Raw genomic sequence first — 20,978 nt, forward strand, 5'->3', positions numbered from 1 at the left:
ACCAGCATTCACATATTCCTGGTGAATGAGAGGTAAGTTAAAGAAGATTGTGGTCACACCGTCCAGAGCATTCCAGGCTCCCCTCAAGGGCTGTGACTTGAGTCACCTCTGCAGACCAGTGATGAGTGATGCAGGAGCCTCTGTAGTAGAAAAGCTCCAGTCTCTGACTCTGCAGTACCACCTAGTGGAGCTTGAGTGTTTCATTGAAGCAGGAGGTCGTGTGACTGTGACCAGCCTTGACTCCCACCCCAGTGAGCCTCCCCTATGAGTAAGCTGGATCTGATCATTCATCATTCATAATTAATATCCACAAGTGCATACGCTTCAAGGAAAACAGGCTCCTGAAAATCATGCCCAGGCTAGAGCTGCTGAAGGGCAGTTGGTGTGGGAAGAAGGCAAGGTTTGTTCTCAGATTTCAAATTACAGCTCAGTCAGAGACTTACTGAATCTTTAGCTCTCATTCCCAAAGACGTGTCTTCACTACCTCGGACTCACAAAAGTGGGTTCGAATCAGAGAACTGTTTTCCCCATGTGCAAAGCGGGTCTTGCTTCCCCAGTACAAACCACCTGACCAACCTGGTTTCACAGTATCTATCCTTCATTCAGAAAACAAAGATCATGGCATCCGGTCCCATCACTTCATGGCAAATAGATGGAGAAACAGTGGAAACAGTGGCAGACTTTATTTTAGGGGGCTCCAAAATCACTGCAGATGGTGACTGCAGTCATGAAATAAAAAGACGCTTGCTCCTTGGAAGAAAAGTTAAGACCAACCAAGACGGCATATTAAAAAGCAGAGACATTACTTTGCCAACAAAGGTCCATCTAGTCAAGGCTATGGTTTTTCCAGTGGTCATGTATGGATGTGAGAGTTGGACTATAAAGAAAGCTGAGCGCTGAAGAATTGATGCTTTTGAACTGTGGTGTTGGAGAAGACTTGAGAGTCCCTTGGACTGCAAGGAGATCCAACCAGTCCATCCTAAAGGAAACCAGTCCTGAATGTTCATTGGAAGGACTGATGTTGAAGCTGAAACTCCAATACTTTGGCCATCTGATGCGAAGAGCTGACTCATTTGAAAAGACCCTGATGCTGGAAAACATTGAAGGCAGGAGGAGAAGGGGTCGACAGAGGATGAGATGGTTGGATGGCATCACCAACTCAGTGACTCAATGGACATGAGTTTGGGTAAACTCCGGGAGTTGGTGATGGACAGGGAGTCCTGGCATGATGCAGCCCATGGGGTCGCAAAGAGTCGGACACAACTGAGCGACTGAACTGAACTGACTGATCCTTCATTCTGCTGACATGGGTGTTGGCGAGCAAGAGGGATATGCCTGGATATTCAGGATAAGACATGGAGGGAGTAAATATCCCAGAACAACCCAAGTTTGCTGGAAAAGGTAGGACCCTTCACCACAGATAAGCAGTAGATGACCGCACAGGGTCTCCCGCACACCCATAGAAGAAGCTCATCAGATGTCGATGTATGGCAGAAACCAACACGGTATCGTGAAGCAATTATCCTTCAACTAAAAATAAATAATATTTTTTAAAAAGAAGCTCATCAGACACAGATTTCAGAGAGTTGTCCTCCTTCACTGCAGGCATTCAGGTCTCCATACTGTTTCGTTCTTTCACATTTAAATCAGAGACTTTCTCTCAATCAACAAATTCTACAGATGTATATTTAGCCTACATTATTTGCAAAACACTGTGCTAGGAACTGTGATCTTTTTTTTAACTAATACACTATAATCTGTGTCTTCAAAGGATCTATAATCTGGCAAGGAGGGGATGAAACAAAGATAAGTAACTGCCTTAAAAAGCAGAGAATCCTGAGTGTGCTGATAAAGGTATTTGAGTTAGAACAGGACAGACTTTGAAATTTGAGTAGGAAAAATGTTCTGTATTCAGGGAGGGGGATATAGTGTAAATGAAAGGTCAGAGAAGAGGAACAGGTATACAGCAAGACTGGGGAAATATGCAAGTTGTCCAGTGATGTACATGAGGACTGTTGGAAACGTATGTGGAAAGAAATTGAAAAGGAAGAGATTGGGGCTTCCCTTGTGGCTCAGTGGTAAAGAATCTGAGTCCGCCTGCCAAGGCAGAAGATATGGGTCTGATCCCTGGTCCAAAAGGATCCCACATACTGAGGAACAACTAAGCCCATGCACCACAGCTATTAAGCCCGCACTCTAGAGCCCAGGAGCTGCAACTACTGAAAGCCTGCCTGCCCGAGAGCCCGTGCTCAGCAACAAGAGAAGCCACCCCGGTGAGAAGCCTGAGCACTGCAGCCAGAGAGTAGCCCCCACTCTCCACAGCGAGAGGAAAGCCTGCACAGCAACAGAGACCCAGCACAGCCAAAAATAAATAAATAAAGTTATACTAAGAAAAGGAACAGATTAAAAGAGTTTGGACTTCTCTGAAGGCAATAGGGAGCCTTTCAAGATTTTTTTAAAAGGGAATCAGTCAATGCCAGAGTAGTACTTTAAAAAAAAAAAATCTGGCAGTAGTATCAATAGTTGAGTTGATGAAGAGATGATAGTGGACCTGGGGATCAATTAGGAGGCCGTTGTCATTGAATAGATGAGAGGCGATGCCAAATCCAGGTGCAGTGGCAGTTAGCATAGAACAGAAGGGCCAAGTGCAAAAAAAGATTGTGGATATAAAGACTGATCATATGTAGGACATATGGATAGATGAGTTGACGAGAACTCCACAAAGTTCTAAAATTGAGGCTTGGTTTGGGATGGACCTCTACACACTGCTATATTTAAAATTGATAACCAACACAGTCCTACTGTGTAGCACTTGGAACTCTGCTCAATGTTATGTGGCATCCTGGAGGGGAGAGGAGTTTGGGGGAGAATGGATACATGTGTATGTGTGGCTGAGTCCCTTTACTGTCCACCTGAAACTATCATGACATTGTTAATCAGCTATACTCCAATATAAAATTTTTTAAAGTTTTAAAATAAGTAAATAGATGTTTGGGAAAACTGCGATTATGTTAACTGCTGGGAGAAGGAAAGAGAGAAGAAGAAGGTTTCAAATTGGATTTTCAGAGTAAATTGAATAATATGTTTTTTATATATATCTCCTTTTCTTAAATTCCAGCTTCCCTCATCTTCGTAAAAATCAGTTTATCTGTAATATACATCCAGAACCTTCTTATTCTGCTTATTCAACCACTGGAGACTCTGTCCAGCAAATTTATAGATGCTGCATCTGAGAAACCTCCTTAGATCTGTCCCATATTCAAATTCATTCCGTGTTAGAATCAGCGTTTGAGTCGCAAACTAGAGGACCCAGTACATAGATGGTTCTCCTCAGGGTTTGGAATATGGTACCATCCAGCCCTTCATCCTGTCACGGGAAGCCAGGATCTGGTTATCTGACATCTCGGGACACAGAGGGGATAGGCCACATGACTGCCAAGGAGCTCCAGAGCCTGGCTGTGGCAGGTCCCAAGCTTAATATGACATCCGAATCAGATCTGACATCCAGCGAGGAGGCAGCCTGAAAAGTGTACTGTGTGTGCAGTAAGTTGATCTCATTTTGTTAGTGAGCATGACCCGCCAACTGTGGGGAAAGAGTCACTTTAGGTACTCTTCAAAACCCACAAGGGAATGACAGGCTCTTTGCCACCCAAGAGCTTACAGCCTAGGCTAAGGACCAAATGTAGATTGAATTTTAGACTAATTACAAAACAGTGTGTCAAGTATGCTTGCTCCTAGAGAAATGTTGAAGGGAGGAAGATGCAGAATATAAAATAGGCAAAGCGAGTGGGGATGGAATTGTTGAAGGCTGACTAGTTTAATTAAACTCCTAGTTCCCTTTCTGGCCTGGGCCCTGCCTCTTCCCTTGAGTCCATTTCCCTCCCACTCTAAGGAGGGATAAGGTGGCCTGGTGCTATCATCAATGATAAATGTGTTCTGAGCTCCTTATTCTATGAGAATCTCTCAAGGCATTTATACTATTAAAAATGAAAGATTTTTGCTGCGTTCAGAAAACATTCCCTGAGAATTTATTACATATAAGTGGCATACATTAAAAAAAAAAGATTAATAACCGAATAAGGTGACGTGTGTCAAGCAGATTCAAGATGAGGTAACAGTGAATAGGAGAGGCCTCTTGGAGACAGGGAGGTTTGCGATGGTTCCTAGAGAATGGGGGGAAGTGAGGCAAGTCCCATGGGGGAAAAAAAGGTGTCCACATGTGGGAGCACATGACTGGAAGTGAGGGTGCAGGAACACTTGTGGGGGATTCTCAAGGCGGGGAGCACATCCATTTTGGCCAAAGTAGAGGATTCTCACAGGGGAGTAGTGAAATTTCAGGAAAGACAGTAAGCTTCGGGAGAGACTGTGCAGAACCTAGGATACCCAAAGAACTGGACTCTTCTACTGACCACTCACGGCAGCAGTTTTGTTAACAGTTTTACTAAAAGGTAACACACCAGAAGCAGAAGCTGTGCTTTGGCCGAATATACACCTTAAATGGGTCAGTGGTAAAAAAAAAATCTGCCTGCAATTCTGGAGACCTGGGTTGGTAAGATCCCCTGGAGGAGGGCATGTCAACCCACTCTAGTATTCTTGCCTGGAGAATCCCATGGACAGAGGAGCCTGACGGGCTACAGTCCCTGGGGTCACAAAGAGTCGGACACGACTGAGCACACGCGCACACCTTGAAACCCAGCTTTCACTCCTGTTGTGAGTTCTCCTGTTGTTCTGTTTCCTCAGCCCTGTGATGTGCTTCCTCTGTAGGTGCCTCCATCGCTCTCATGGACAAAGAAGGACTGACCGCCCTCAGCTGGGCTTGTCTGAAGGGTCATCTCTCGGTGGTCCGTTCTCTGGTGGATAACGGAGCTGCCACCGACCACGCTGATAAGAACGGCCGCACCCCGCTGGATCTAGCCGCTTTCTACGGTGACGCTGAGGTGGTGAGTGCCTTTAACCAGCCCCCAGGGTGGTAGGAGGAGAGAAGGCTCTCCAACCACGGTGTTGTCTGGGGTTGATAACTCCTGATATAACGTTCTCAGATTGAGCTTGAGCTCAGGAATATGCCAAACACAACTGAAAACCAGGAACAGGGGTCTGGCCCGGAATACCAGCACTGTCCCGCCTGGTTCACACCTGTGCTGTGCTCAGGGGCTTCAGTCGTGTCTGACTCTACGACCCCATGGACTGTATCCCGCCAGGCTCCTCTGTCCATGGGATTTCCCAGGCAAGAATGCTGGATGGGATTACCATTTCCTCCTCTGGAGCATCTTTCTGACCCAGGGGTCAAACCCACGTCTCCTGCATTGGCAGGCGGGTTCTTTACAGCTGCACCACCCTGGGTTCACACCAGCAGTTGACTAAAGGGCAGGCAGCAGCTGGAGCCCTCACACCCGGGTTGACCATGCTGCTTGATCACGTCCTAGGTCCAGTTCCTGGTGGATCACGGGGCCATGATCGAGCACGTGGACTACAGCGGAATGCGCCCTCTGGACAGGGCTGTGGGGTGCCGGAACACTTCTGTTGTTGTCACCCTTCTGAAGAAAGGAGCCAAGATAGGTAGGAGAAAGGAGGAAGGTGCTGGCCATCTGTGCCCAGCGGCCAGACTGGCCCAGTGGTCTGGCTGCCCTGGGCGTTCGGTGTGGACGTGTATAGTCTCCCCTCTGCCCGGGCCCAGTTATTATCTGAATGAACAGAAAGACTCTTGGCCCAGAGAAGAGCCCTGGTCTACACTACCCCGTGTCCAAAGTCACGTGGTTATCTGCCATGCCCGAGTCGCCTTAGCCAGGAGGATGCTCTGACCTTAAGTGCATCTCAGCACTGTTGCCTGGGCAGCAGCCCCGCCCTGTGAGCATCCTGGATCCCTGTGCTGCCGCAAGCCTTCGCTTTGCCCTGCTCTGTATGTGCTTCGGACCCTCGGGTCCCTGCGGCTGCTGCCCCCTCTGCTGCCCCTCCCACGGACCCGTAGACGAGGGTTGGCTGATATGCTGGCTTTTTTGCTGCCTGCCTCTCACTGCTGCTTTTTCCTTCTTTTTTTTTTTTCACCTTCATCCATTTTTTTTTTCCTCTCCTACAACTTTTTGTTTTCTCCTTTCTTTGAAGGTTGTCAGACGTTACCGAGTCGCCCACGAGGTATATTTCACCGCTGTCAGCATCAGGCGTGGTCTGATGGCTTGGTCAGCTTTGCCTTCTCCTCTTTGATTTAGCCTGCATGAGTCCCCAACACCTCTAATCTTTTAATTTACTTCACCTTAAAAGAAGATATTTTTTTTAAATGACTGTTGTAGAGAATAACTTGAACTTTTGATAACTAACCCAGAAAAGCTTAGTTGGTAAATAATTCAGGTATCTGTAAACTAATCGAGTTAACCTTTTCTTTCTCTTTGTGGGTAGAGTGGTCCTCTGTCATGATGGCTTGTTTCACACTGGAACAGTTCAGTGTGAATCCTAGGGGTCCTATTCAGTACTTATAAATTAAGGGAGCCTTTAGAAGTGTTCATGGTTTCCCTTCTGCAAAGTACATGCTTAAAAATTAAAGAGACTGAAGAGCTGGGGGTTTTGAGTCCCAGATTCTGAAATAAATTACCCTTTTTGGATTTTTTTAAAATCTTACGGTGACATTTAACGTAAACCCTTTTCTCCCAAGTTCCTTATTTAAAGTAACTCCAGACTAAGCATCGCCTGCCTGAATACAACACGCAGGCTCTGCTGCCCTCCGATGGTGCAGACTCTGACCGTTCAGAGATTCTTATTTTAAGGTGAATACGAATCCAATGCGGCTTCTTGGCAGTGGGAGGCGCTGAGACACTCCCAGTTCTAAAAGACGAGGCCAGTGTTGTGGAGCAAGTTGTTCTCTCAGCAGAAATCCCCCCCAGGGTGTTTTTTTCACCTAGCTTCCTACCACCCTTACATTGTATGAGTTTTTTACCCATCATGCATCCTGTACACTACAGGTCCAGCCACATGGGCGATGGCCACCTCCAAACCAGACATCATGATCATCCTGCTGAGCAAGCTGATGGAAGAAGGGGACATGTTTTATAAGGTGAGGGGAAGAAGGAGGTTTCTCCAGATGGCCGCTGACTCTTCCCTGCATGTAGACTTCACCAGAGTCTTGGTAGAATGGCATTGCTGTCAGTTCTCCTCCCTGGTTCTAGAGTCATCAGGAGAATGCTATCCCTCAGTGGAGGGCTCATAAACTGAGGATCCCAGGTTTTGCTTTCTCAACAAGGGAGCAAGAGTAGCCTACACGTGCCCACGGCTGATCAACCTAAAGACTTGGTTTTTACCTGGTCACTGATAGGCGATGCCATAGATTCTACATGGAATCTGTTTATCGGAGCCTGAAAACCATGGGACAAGGAGAAGAAAAATAAGTAGTGCAGATATTCCCAGTCTATGGGCAAGAGGCATTGATTTTAGCTTTTATGTTTACTATATGTGTAGATTTAAAAGTCTGTAGTAATAATAGCTTATCGGCATCCCTGAGTAAGATAAGGAAACCGAGACAAAGAGCAGTTATAGATGAACCTGAAATCATTCCCTGAATGACAACGAAAAAAGGTATGGAGTCTTGTATTCACGATTCAGGCTGAAGGCTGCATACCCTAACACACACAAACTCCCAGGGGCTGTAGGAAGGCCGTTAAGGACTTTCCATGTCAGAGTCATCTCATTGTATGAGGACTAGCTGAACCTTCTCCTCCTGAAGGTAAATACAAATCCATCCCAGCTTTTGGCAGCGGGTGACACTGAGACATGCCCAGGCCCAGAGATGAGGAGATGACTGTGACACATGTTGTTTCCGCCTTATGTAAGGAGTGTACAGAGCTCCTGTGAGTAGAGTTGTATTTCCTGAGGACCATTGCGTGAAAGCTTGGTGCTCTAGGTCCCTTAGGCTTCTGGGAAACTTGAGCACTGGCCCAGTCTTGATTTTACATGACTTTACGGAAGAGCCTCTCTAGGTGTCATGTTGATGGACTTGAGAATGGCAGTGCTGTCAAGAACCTGAGCCCTATTTGTGACATAACTTCTGGCATCCTGAGACAGGGAGTCCTGCTCCCTAATGAGAACAGCCAGAGCTACTCCTGTTCCCACCCAGAATTCTGCCTTGGGAGACTCCAAGTCTGTCCTCCGTGAAAGAGAAAAATACAAGCTCAGGATCTCTGGCTGGAGTTACAACTACACAGAAGGAATGGAAGGAACAAAAAGATGAGCTAACAGAATGGGAGATGCCTCCTGCACCAGTCTGGGCTCAGCTTATATGTTTTCAGAAGAAAAATGTAAGAAAAGTTCAAGGCCCCATGACCCAGGTCCCTCGGTGACTCATAGATTTACTTGGAAAATGCCTCCTATTCAGGTGGAATCACAGATTCTCAGTTTCACTTCTCTACCACCACTGTACCCCATGCCTCTTCCAAAAACAGAGAAAGACTCACTGAGACTATTTTATCAGTAGTATTAGGAAAGCAACAGATAGACTGGTTTAGCTCCCACATCCTCTGTGAGGAAGAACATGGCCTTTTCTAGAGGACCGGCAAGGTGGACCAAAAAAGAGTTTTCCAGATAAGCCAAAGGTCAAGAAATAGTGATAAACTTGGAGCAATCGGGACTAGGAAATGCTGTGTCCAGGGAGATCAGGCCAAGAACAGGCTCCTTTGAAATGAATACGATCAGTCCTTTGGGAATCGGGAAGCTGGGGCCCCATTTGCCAAGGCTTTGTCTCTCTGGCTTGTGTCTTGGGAATCTCCCTCACCACGCCTTGCCTGCCAGGCAAGCTTCCAATGGAAAAGATGGGACGTTGTCCCTGCACCACTGGGGTGGAGTTGGGGAGGGCTAACCCTGTGTGATAACCACGGAGGAAGGACAGGAACGGGAACAGACCTCCTCAGCTGCTCAGCAGACCAACAGTGTGTTTTGCCGTCTTGTGCTCCCACTAGAAAGGTAAAGTAAAGGAAGCCGCCCAGCGCTACCAGTATGCCCTGAAGAAATTCCCTAGAGAAGGGTTTGGTGAGGACTTGAAAACATTCCGGGAACTGAAGGTGTCTCTCCTCCTCAACCTCTCTCGATGTCGCAGGAAAATGAACGTAAGTGCCTTTCATCGCAGCTCGTTTCCACAGCCCTGAAAGTTGATGATCCATGTCACATCCTGGCTTTTACCAGGCCCCCGAAATCCTTGTCTGCCCCATTTGGAACTTGGTTGTCCTTCACAGAGCACTGACATTTGCAATTTGAAAGAAATCAAGACTTAAGCATTACAATCTGTATCTCAAACTGTAAAAAAGTGAATTCTGTGGGCACTTTGTAGCTTTCTGAATTTTCCTGATTCCCACTGAAAGTAATTGGAATACTCATCACCATCCTGCCCTGCCCCCCAAGTCAGGTTTCTGGTCTTTGGGAAAAGGTGAGCACAGTGGACCCTGGAACTCCCAGCTTCAGTTAGATACAATTGTAGTCATTCTCTTCCTTTCTGGGAGACCCCCTCGTCATTTAAGGAAGGGCTGAAAAGAGGGCCCAGGACCACGGACTTCGAGGTTTAATGTCTAAGGCTAATCTTAAACTTTCACTTCTTTCCTCATCCCTTTATTCTAACATGCCAGGTCCCTTCTTGTCACAGAAGGAGTCTCAGAACTCCTCCTGGTCCTTTGGTTCGTTAGTTTAGTCCCTAAGTCATGTCCAACTCTTTTGCAACCCCATGGACTTTAGCCCACCAGGCTCCTCTGTCCATGGGATTTCCCCAGGTGAGAATACTGGAGTGGGTTGCCATTTCCTTCTCCAGGGGATCGTCCTGAGCCAGGGGTCAAACCAGCGTCTCCTGAATTGGCAGGTTCACCAGGGAAACCCCTCCTGGTCCTTTATTATCCCCTAAATAGCCCTTTGTTCTTCCTGCCTGCCTAGATACAGCCTGTGATGCCGTCAGCCACTGCCCTCTTGATATGCAGACACTGCTGAGCCAAGAACCCTCTCTCTGATCCTAGGAATAGCGAGGCTCATATCAGGAACCTCTGACATCCACCAGCCTGAGGTCTCAGGTTCCTCAGGAGACAAAAATAATCCTAGCCAAACAGGAACGTTTGAATAACAGAACAAAAAACTCAGGTGTCCAGCAGTGACCTTATAGCCTCTGTGACAAGAGATCTGCTGTCAGCTCCAGAAAAATGACCTTTTGATCATCCATCTAAAAGTTGGCAGTGAAAAGAGCCCTGATAAATAAGCAGACTTGGGTGTCTCAGAGAGCACAGCGATGCCCTAAGAGGCAGAGTTTTTCCGAGTGCTGAGGAATACGGGGACATGGTGGAGGTTCTCAGGGGGAAGCAGTGAGGTTCTGACGTGAAACAGGAGGCAGAGCACCGAGGGTCTCCTGCAGCTCCAGCTAGTGAGCGTGAGACGAAGCTCCGAAGCTGCCACTGACCTACTGGCCGCTTTATGCCTCACAGATACTCTGCTTCTTAAAAAAGTTCTAATCATCCCAGAAATAATGATCATCACAAAAGAAAAAATTAAAGAGTCAGGTTGAAAATAGTAGAGCTGGAAGCTGATGCTATAAGATAGGAGATTTTCTCTTAGGCTTCACATCAGATTGCCTCCCAGGGCCACCTGAAATCTGTCAACTTTGGTAGAAAGTTGCCTGTTAACTTTTTTTTTTTTCATTTTGACCTCCACCACAGGGCCTTTGCTCTGCTTTAGGAATCACAAGCTTAACCAAAGGCTACTGTGCTGTCCTGTGGCTTTGATATTAGAAGAGGAGAAAACCTTCCCCTTTAGTGTGTAAGGGTGTCTTGAAAATGATGGCTTCGTTGCTGTGGTTCCTATTCCCAGGGCTTCTTAGGACCAATGGAACTGTGTTCCTCCAGGCAGCCTCAGTGGTCAAGAGATGAGGTGACAGCAGAGATCCCAGTCACAGCCAGGCTTCTCTCTTGTTTCAAAATTGTTTTTTAAACTTTAAATGTTTCCTAAGCAAGGAACAAGTTAAGAGAAGGAGCAGGCCCCAGAAGCCTCTGTGAAACAGAAGGGAAACTGCTGTTCCTTGAGCATCTCCTGTGCCTGGGGCTTTCAAATGCTTTGTTGCCCTTAGTCCTACCTGGGAGGTCGGTATGGATGAGAAAACACACAGCACGCTCTGCGGGCTTGCAGAGCAGAACTGAGAATTGAACCCAAGCCTGCCTGACCTCCCTCCTCCGTCCACTCTCCATAGCCAGTCAGTTCTTTTTCACACAACCCCATTTTCCTGGATTTTTCTTGCCCATTTAAAGCCAAGGAATAGTGGGGGAGGCAGGAAGATGGGAGGTAGGATGAGGGTCCACACGAGATGCCAGTGTGTGTGTTTGCCTCATACACAGGTGTGCAACAAGAGTTCAGGTTTCCAAATTCAGGAGCTTCGGTGGGTTGTCATTTGGCTTCTGAAACAGAAAGAAAGTTGTTCCAAAGGCAGAAAGAGGGCAGACGAAAAGCATTTTTGTACTTTAGGGCAGATAAATTCCCAGGAGCCATTGCAGGGCCACACAGGGCAAAAAGCCTAAGGAACTTGCATTTGGGCCAAGTGGCTAGAGCCAGGCCAGGCATGTCGAGAATCCCAGGTGCCCCATCCATAAATGTCAAAGAAATGTACCTATAATCTGTTTTATTCCCAAGCTGTCTATTTCTCATATCTCTTCAATGACTCATTTGCACACCTATTGTAATGACAGGATTTTGGAATGGCGGAGGAATTTGCTACTAAGGCCCTGGAGCTGAAACCGAAATCTTATGAAGCTTACTATGCGAGAGCAAGGGCCAAACGCAGCAGCAGGTGAGGAGAGAGAGAGAGAGGGTGAGGAGCAAGAGATCTCTTTCTGGAAACTTGGCTGAGGTGACATCGGCCACCCTGGGGCATCTGTACCCACTGTGTCTGTCCCCAAGGACTCTCAGGGCCAAGCTCTGGGGACGGCCCCCCACCCACCCCAAGCACAGAGTGCATCTTACAGCTGGCACACCTTTGGGGCTGTGGAGATCTAGAGCATTGTACTGTGGGAGAAAAATGCCTTTTCACTGTTGGAGAATGGCATCTTCTTCCAAGAGGCTTCTGCCATCTCTCAGTCGCTTTTTTAACCCCCAAAACAGACAGCACAAAGAGACACCAGTCTCTTGAGAGAGAGCAGAATATCCTCCCAACCCTTCTAGAGGGAAAAGTAGGACGGGTCATGTATTACAGACTCCTCTTTCTTTGCTTAGAGGCATTTGAGGGGTCCCCGGATCACTTAGTCTTCCTTCTAGGGCTCCCCTCCAGTCTGACACCATCAGACCTCCTTCTCACCTACCCGCCCCTCCCAGCACTACACCATAAATGCATGGAACACAGGAGGACCTGGGGCCAGGACTGTGAAGGCCCCAGAGAAACCCCATCCCTCATGCCCAGGGGGCAGGAAAGGATCCAGAAAGGTCTAGAAACTGCCATCAGTGATCTTTATAGATCACTGATCCCTGTCCTTGATGCCACCTGCCCAATGCCCTGCCCTTCTCCCCAACTCTGCCTGTCAAAGAACTGCTTCAGGTTCATGGCCATGAGCAGGGAGGTGTTGTCCTGAAAATCAGACCCAGGTTGTCTAGAGATGACGGTGGCAGTGATCTTAGTCTTGGCTAGGTGGGGCAACAGAGGCCTCACAGAAGCTGAACTGTCAGATTCTCTTTCCCCTGGGATGGTTCCTTCCCCACAAGGCCAACTGCCCCTTTTCTGGGCAAGGTTGACAGAGTGGAGGGGAATATCTCTGACAGTTTGTGTCCTTGTTTGCAAACGATGGTCTGAGTTTCCCAATCAGCAAACCTGATACCTGCCGAGCGCTGCCGTAGCTGCGTGGAGGAGCCACAGGGCAGCAAGGCAAGAGGCAGACAGGGCAGAAGAGGACAGAGTTCTTGCCTGGGATGGAACAGGCCTGAAAATTGGAGCCAAAACGTAAAGAAAAAATTCTGCTGGATCAGCAAGATTCTTTAATATCGTAGTTACTGATTTGTTCCTAAGCTAATTGACAGTGACCCTGTAAATGACAACCCCACCCAACCCTCAGACTACCTGGTGTGCATTTGAGCACTAAGAGACTCTTCCTGAAGGGCCTAGCTGGACTGAACAAAATGGGGACATTTCTCCACTGATCCCAGAGAGGCCAGAAGGAAGATGGAGGCTGAAGGAGCTAGGGAATCATTCTGGGCTCTTCCGGAATGACAGCCTGCCTATTTCCTTCCTTACAAATCAGACGCAACCAAAGCCCCCAGATGCCCCCCCACCCCCACTCAGGCACTAACAGTTCTCTGAGACTGTGACCAGGTCCTCAGCTCCTGGTGATTCCTGTGATTCAGAATAACTCCAGTTCCTGTGTTTACATTTCGTCAAGCAGACAGTTTGCAGCAGCCTTAGAGGACCTGAACGAGGCCATCAAGCTGTGTCCAAACAACCGTGAGATCCAGCGGCTCCTGCTGCGGGTGGAGGAGGAGTGTCGACAGATGCAGCAGCAGCCACCGGTGCAACAGCAGCCTCCGCAGCAGCAGCTCCCAGAGGAAGCAGAGCCTGAACCCCAGCACGAAGACATCTACTCCGTACAGGACATACTCGAGGAGGAGTTCTTGGAACAGGACGTGGAGAACGTGTCCATCGGCCTCCAGACAGAGGCTCGGCCCAGCCAGGGGCTCCCCATCATCCAGAGCCCACCCTCCTCCCCAGCCCACCGGGACTCGGCCTACATCTCCGGCTCGCCCCTTGGCTCGCATCAGGTGTTTGACTTCCGGTCCGGCAGTTCCGTAGGTTCTCCCACCAGGCAGAGCTATCAGTCCAGTTCGCCCGCGCTCTCTCCAACTCACCAGAACTCACATTATCGGCCTAGTCCCCCACACACTTCCCCGGCTCATCAGGGCAGCTCCTACCGCTTCAGCCCCCCTCCTGTGGGAGGGCCAGGCAAGGAATACCCGAGCCCGCCCCCTTCCCCTCTCCGCAGAGGCCCCCAGTACCGGGCCAGCCCTCCGGCGGAAAGCATGAGTGTCTACCGTTCCCAGTCAGGCTCCCCCGTGCGCTATCAGCAAGAAACAAATGTGAGTCAGCTTCCTGGCAGACCGAAATCTCCGCTGTCCAAGATGGCCCAGCGGCCCTACCAGATGCCCCAGCTTCCCGTGGCCGTGCCCCAGCCTGGGCTCCGGCTCCAGCCGGCCAAAGCCCAGATCGTGAGGAGCAACCAGCCCAGCTCGGCCGTGCATTCAAGCACCGTCATCTCCACGGGGGCCTATGGCCAAGTGGCCCATTCAATGGCCAGTAAATACCAGTCTTCCCAGGGAGACATAGGAGTGAGTCAGAGCCGGCTGGTTTATCAGGGGTCAATTGGGGGGATCGTAGGGGACGGGAGACCCGTGCAGCATGTCCAGGCCAGCCTGAGTGCGGGCGCCATCTGTCAGCATGGAGGGTTGACCAAAGAAGACCTTCCCCAGCGACCTTCCTCTGCCTACCGGGGTGGCATGAGATACAGCCAGACGCCACAGATTGGGCGCAGCCAGTCCGCGTCCTATTACCCAGTGTGTCACTCAAAACTAGACCTGGAGCGTTCCTCCAGCCAGCTAGGCTCCCCCGATGTGTCACATTTAATCAGAAGACCTATTAGTGTCAACCCCAATGAAATCAAACCCCACCCACCGACTCCCAGGCCACTGCTGCACTCCCAGAGCGTAGGCCTGCGTTTCTCTCCATCTAGCAATAGTATCTCATCTGCCTCCAACCTAACACCTACCTTCCGGCCATCCTCCTCCATCCAGCAGATGGAGATCCCGCTGAAACCGGCATACGATAGGTCATGTGACGAGCTGTCGCCAGTGTCTCCCACGCAGGGAGGTTATCCTAGTGAGCCCACCCGATCCAGGACCACACCATTCATGGGGATCATAGATAAAACAGCCCGGACTCAACAGTACCCCCACCTTCACCAGCAGAATCGGACCTGGGCGGTGTCATCTGTGGACACCGTTCTCAGCCCCACGTCTCCAGGCAGCCTGCCCCAGCCTGAGTCCTTCAGCCCACCATCGTCCATCAGCAACATCGCCTTTTATAACAAGACCAACAATGCACAGAACGGCCATTTGCTGGAGGACGATTACTACAGCCCCCACGGGATGCTGGCGAACGGGTCCCGCGGAGACCTGCTGGAGAGAGTCAGCCAGGCCTCCTCGTACCCCGACGTGAAGGTGGCTCGGACCCTCCCCGTGGCTCAGGCCTACCAGGACAACCTGTACAGACAGCTGTCCCGGGACTCTCGACAAGGGCAGACATCCCCTATCAAACCAAAGAGACCATTTGTGGAGTCTAATGTTTAAAAGACGTGTGTTGGAGTGAGACCCATATGTTTTCACTGCACATCTTCAGGCTTGGTTTCCCACATCCGAGGTAGTTCTCTGGCTTAATTTCTCATGTAGTTTCTGCGTGGTGTTCAGAGGTGGCAGCCCACGTGCCGAAATCCTTTGCATGCAGCCGACTGAGAAGCTGGCCTCCAGGGAGCCGGGACTTGGGTTTCTTTCGTCTGTGCCCCAGCCACACGCTCTCTCCCTCTTTTCAGACGCCAGCGAGGAGATTGCTGTGCCCGCGTGCTTCAACCCAGGGAGATCAGATGCACTGGTCGGCTTTTTCCACGAGACAATCGCTTTCACTGATGTTCTTGTTGTGTAAAATGTCTTTCTCCTTTTTTATGAAAATGAGATGAGATGTTCGCGTTTGTTTTCTTCTAGGAACTTGTAGAAAGAGCGTGACGCCCCTCTGCCTTTGCATTCTTATCCAGTGTTATCCAAATAGCAGCCCCCGAGCATTCTTGTGCTGTGGTCTCCTCCGCCCGGACCACCAGGTCCCTGCGGCTGTCAAGTCTAGAATGTTCATCGAGGTTATTGCTGGTGTTCCTATGGGGGTAAAGGATCGAGGAGAAAGAGAAGAAACAAGAAAACACCAATACAGTTATTTGAAATGTCACTCCATGGATTGCCCAGGAGGCATGGTAGGAACATTCAGAAAACAACCAGCCCTTTAATATTTCAGTCAGCCGAGGAAATTGGATGAGAATCATAGATATTTTTAAAATACTTCACTGCGAGCTATTCTTTTTATGTTTTTAGCCAAATTAACCATTAAACGCTACTGATTTTCCATGGGTGGGGGGGAATATAAATAAGTATATGGGGAGAGAGAAACAAACTGTTCTGGATTCTCAGTGAAAGGCTGTAGAAAGTTCTTGTCTTGGAGATCTACTTGTTAGGTCCTGATGTGTCACTGAGTGTTGTATTCCACGCAAAGTATAGATACTCTCCCCAGAGATTGACTGGCGTGGTAATCCTGTTAGTTGGATCTTTGCCTAGAGCCATATTTTGTTCTACTGGCCCTCTTTTTTTTTTTTTTTTTAAATCCAGATGGTTTAGTGAAGAACTGGTTCTTTAAAAAGGAAATTGAATCCTCTGGGGATGGTAAGACTGATTCCCAGAGCTTGCACCCAGGGCCATTGCACTCCGTGGCAGATGTAGTCGTAATTCCACCCACCGTAGTTTCAAGATCCGTAGTTTCATTATCTGTCATTACAGGAATTATTTATTTTTTTTCTAAGTAGGAGTGTTTGGGGGAGTGGATGTTTTTTATTTTTTTGCCACTCATCACGTGGCATCTTAGTTCCCCAACCAGGTATCGAACCCGCACTCCTTGCAGTGGAAGTGCAGAGTCTTAACCACTCGAACGCCAGGGACATCTCAGGAGTGATATTTAAAATCCAGACACAGTGAAGTGTTTCAGGGTGAAGAAAGACCCCTTTCAGCCCTCTGTAGGAGAACATGAGATGGACAGTAAGCCTTCTGACCCCATAACCCTGCACCCATCGCCTGTGTCTTGTGGTCGTTTGTTAACCAGTCCTTTTGAGTGACTGAGGCCAGCATGCGAAGGACAACAAGAACCCTGAAACCAAAGCCTTAGCACAGGCCTGGTAGCAACTGTACATCAGCTCTTAAATTAACAAACTAAATAACTAAAACTAAACAAAAGGGAATTTGTTCTCTGTTACCAGGAATCATTCTGCTCTTGTTAGTAAAGGGCTACAGGAAGGGCAGTTTCCTGAACAGAAATCCAGATGTGACCAGACCTGTTTGTAATACTAAGTGTCCTCTGAAAGAATTGTTAAGTCATGGGGACCATGAAGCTGAAATCAGAAACACTTCTGTACTAACATAGATTCTGCCAAATAGATGCACCCCTCCACCCCTGAAGCCTGCAACAGGCCAGGATGTGTGTGTCTCTGTGCTGGAAGTAAACGGCAGGGCTGGTCCAAGACCCAGACTCTGTCCACTCTCTGATTTTTAAGGACTATCTCCCACTCAGCTAGCCCAGAGTGGACATCAGTGTCTCTTCTCTCCTCTCTCTTTCTCTCACCAAGATGATGAAATGTACAAAGGAAATGCAGCATCAGCCCACGACCAGGAGCCCAGCAGCCTCTCAGCATTTTCTGTCCAGGTCTCAGCCCTATTGGGCTCTTTGCATCTCACCCTTCTTAACCACCGCTCACTGAGGAGCTGCTGCCACATTTTGAAAATTTCTTCGTGTCTGTTAGAAAAGTGCCCCTGTTTATTCACAGCACCACATATACCACCTGCTCTTGCCTGAGTGGGTGAGCAGGTTCTGTAGTTTTATAAATATGCCACCGATGCCACTTTTCCCGAGCATGTCTCTTAGGATTTTCTAGGGTAGACAAGTTTAGGGTCCATGCCTTATTGGACAAAACACCTAAACTGTCAACAGTCAAAGTATAATTCTTTTGTAGCCATTGTAAGAGGGAGTGAATACCACTACTGGGCGCCAGTTGTTTTTGACTGAAAAAATGCCAACTGGACCTTACTAGAGCAGGAGATGAAGTTTTTCTTTGTAAGCAGACTGCCTGTGCCCTGTTTTGCTATTTCACTGCCATGGGATGATCTTAGTACTGTATCTTAGAGATGCCCCCTCACTTGCTGGCATCAATGTCTGGCTTCAGGTGGGGGGAAGTTTTTCAGATCAACCTGGTAAGTTCCACTCACCCACTTCACATCACCCTGAGACAGAGACAGCGGTGACAAACTTCAGCTTACAGGTTTCTCAAATCGTACCTTCCACTCACCCAGAATTCTTGCACTAATGGGTTTCCATCACATCGTGTCTATAATGGGTGCACTTTATTGTTTGAATTTGTAACTCTGATAAATAACTGGATATTTAAGTGTGAGTAATGTCTTCATTAGAAAATAGCAAAAGCGCCCTTGTCTTTTAGTGTATTTTTCAAAGGGATAAAAAAAGGAAAGCAAGCAAGCAGTGGATCACATTTATAGCACAAGAAATAACTTGTATATAAGCATCAAAAAGATTAAGACTTTTTAAAGACAAAAAAAAATATTTGCAGTGATTTTAAAGTGCTTTTCCAGCAATTTTCTTAGGGACTCCTGAGACATGGTTACTTACTTTATTTACTGGATCAGTAAGGCACACAATTAACAATTAAAAATTAATGTTTATTTACAAAGTAAAGGGAAAACCCTGTGTAACATGAGAATTTGGCATGGACAAAATGGAGACCATTTTGTATCTGCTCTTGTACCGTCTCCGGGTTGCAGACGTGCGCTATTAAAAGTCCCAAGTTAATAGAGCACAAACCCTTCCCGTCCCTCTCCCACGTGCCCTTCTTTCTAGACATGTTTAACTTGAAGGCTCAGGAAAACTCCACGAATTAGCATCATGTACAGTACCCAAGGTCATTGTCCAGAGATATGAGTTTGCTAAGTTAGTTAAGCCTGGATTATTAAACACTTTTCCTAAGTTACTGTAAACAGAACAGCTTAGAGAAAGGTATTCTCGGTCCTTATATTGTACAGTAGTTTATGAACCCCCATCTCTAAATATTGATATTTTTATATCCCAGAGATGTACCCAATAGAAAGATGAATCCGTATCTAATTTAATATCCATAAGTATTTTCTCCTTAGATTTTAGTCACAGTGGGGTTTTTTTTGTGGATGTCACCTTGCTTCACCACACTTCACCACTAGGTGTCACTGTGGCTCTGCACCAGGCTTGTCTGGTAGCAAAGAATGGCAGCATCTCGGGGAGCCACAGCCAGGCCAACAGGCAGGCCCGTAGGCTCAGAGGATCCAGGAAGGAGGGAACAAAGGCCTGGAGAGGGGTCTTCACACATCTGTGCCAGTTGTGGCGGGATACGCTCTTTGAACACTACGTGCTTTGGACCTTCAGCCAGGCAGAGCCTGGGGGTAGGCTGACCATATCTCCCTTGCTCTCCGGTGGATGGATGGGAATATAGAAGACCCCTCCCTTCCCCATGAGCACCCCTCTCAGTTCCTCTCAGCCTCCAGCTTATAACTCCAGAGGTGTCACAACTGGATGGTTCGATTCAAAGATAGTTATTTTTCTACTGCAGAATTGCCTTGGACAACACCCGTTGCTCACTGAATCTTTGCCACAGAAATGGAACAGGCACCCCCATGGGGCAGAGTGTGCCCAACCCTGTCCCAGCTTCACCACCCCCACCCTGCCTGTCTGTCCCTGGGCTGCCCACTTCTCAAAAAGCCACCCCGCAGAGGCAGCTGCTGCTGCTCCCACACCAAGCCTGTGCTGCCCGGTGGCGGTGGCGTGCGCGCTGGGAGGTGTGGCTTTCTCTTCCTTCTCCTCTAGGAATTCCAGACTGACCATGTACCATGACTAAGAACAATGAACAAAGGGCTTAGGGGTAGGAGCTACCTACAAAGACGTGTCATGGAAACCTTCACCATGCAATGCCTTGAACTCAGCTCTGGCTGCTCCCAAGACAAGGTGGCTGGCTGGGGGCCTGGACACAAGCACAACGGGGCTGGTGGAGCCACTGTGCAGAGGTACTTGAATACTCACTGGGTCTTCATCAACTTTTATAATACAGACCACTCAAGGGCTGAAGTGTTGGTAACCTGCATTTCGGTGTCCAATGCCTCGCAGCAGCTGAACCACCCTGAGATGCTTGTGGCCAGTTGATGGCCAGTCAGAGCTATGAAAGTCAGTACCAAATGAACACGTAATTGGACACCAAAAATCAAGTGTTAACTTTCATGTTTCCTCACCCATTTCATCTCATTTCTTCCTGCTGAGTCTGTGATATCTCCGGTAAGCTGAACTGTCAGGTTTTTGCTGGACACACACAGGTGCAAACCAGCATCCCTCTTGTTTTTTTTTTATGCCTACTCTGTGGAAAGGAAGGAGCCTAGCTGCTTTCTTGTTGTAGCACTCGCTGGCTGGATTTTTTTTCTTTTGCCTAATCACTAACCAGAACACCTGGTTAGGGGGACTTGACTCAATCCCTTTCGTCCCCAGGACCAGACAGAGAGTTATTTCTGGAAAATTCAGTACTTGAACGTACCTGCCTTATTGTGAACCAACTTACTGGAAAAAAAATTAGAAATGCTGGCTCCACATCTCTGCTTCCTTCACAGGTTATTTTGGAAATCCTGTAAGTTACACTTCCCGTTCCGGTTGGGTTTGGGTTGTTTTTTTTGGGGGGGGGGTTGTTTTCATTTCTGCTTTTTTCCTCTTCGGCTGATTCCTGCTGAGTGGGGCCAGTTCCTCGTCAGGCTCAGGGCAGGTGCCATTCTCAGGCATGGCCTCCTTTCCATCCAGCATAGCATCTTTGTCTCTGTTCTGTCTCCTCCAAATCCAAGATGATTTTAATTAGTACAGACCTGTACAGTCTACAATTAAAGATTGATTTGTACTAACATGATTTTGATTCTTCCTCCTCTTTGCTGTCCTTTCAAGACACTTGCTGGAAAAAGCTTTAATGCACTTAGTTTTCCTTTAGGTTTTCTATAACTCAGATGTAAAGGACTTTCTCTGTACAGTATATTATCCAATGCATGTTTGTTCTCTATCCTGATATATTGAACACCACACGGTTGTGAACTCGTGCAGTGGGGATGTCCCACACCCAACAGAGGCATCTAGC

The 20,978-nt window shown here is 48.1% G+C and overlaps 1 protein-coding gene across 5 annotated transcripts in view; it reads left to right on the plus strand.

The window, feature by feature from the left end:
- Window positions 1–18,218, plus strand: part of TANC2 (tetratricopeptide repeat, ankyrin repeat and coiled-coil containing 2) — a 363,447-nt gene extending 345,229 nt beyond the window's left edge. For 4 of the 5 annotated variants that reach the window (XM_081576540.1, XM_081576542.1, XM_081576543.1 and 1 more), the window contains 6 exons: window positions 4,765–4,940; window positions 5,424–5,556; window positions 6,951–7,042; window positions 8,937–9,083; window positions 11,685–11,785; window positions 13,365–18,218. In XM_081576540.1, the coding sequence (XP_081432666.1) occupies window positions 4,765–4,940; window positions 5,424–5,556; window positions 6,951–7,042; window positions 8,937–9,083; window positions 11,685–11,785; window positions 13,365–15,318 (2,603 nt within the window). In that variant the 3' untranslated portion in view covers window positions 15,319–18,218. Of the gene's footprint in view, window positions 1–4,764; window positions 4,941–5,423; window positions 5,557–6,099; window positions 6,130–6,950; window positions 7,043–8,936; window positions 9,084–11,684; window positions 11,786–13,364 lie in introns of all 5 variants that reach the window. The other variant, XM_081576541.1, reaches the window with a different exon arrangement.
- The last annotated feature ends 2,760 nt before the right edge of the window (window positions 18,219–20,978 follow it).

This window comes from Giraffa tippelskirchi, chromosome 3, assembly GCF_054371585.1.
Source record: "Giraffa tippelskirchi isolate mGirTip1 chromosome 3, T2T-mGirTip1v1.2.pri, whole genome shotgun sequence".
In the NCBI taxonomy this organism is placed as follows: Eukaryota; Metazoa; Chordata; class Mammalia; order Artiodactyla; family Giraffidae; genus Giraffa; species Giraffa tippelskirchi.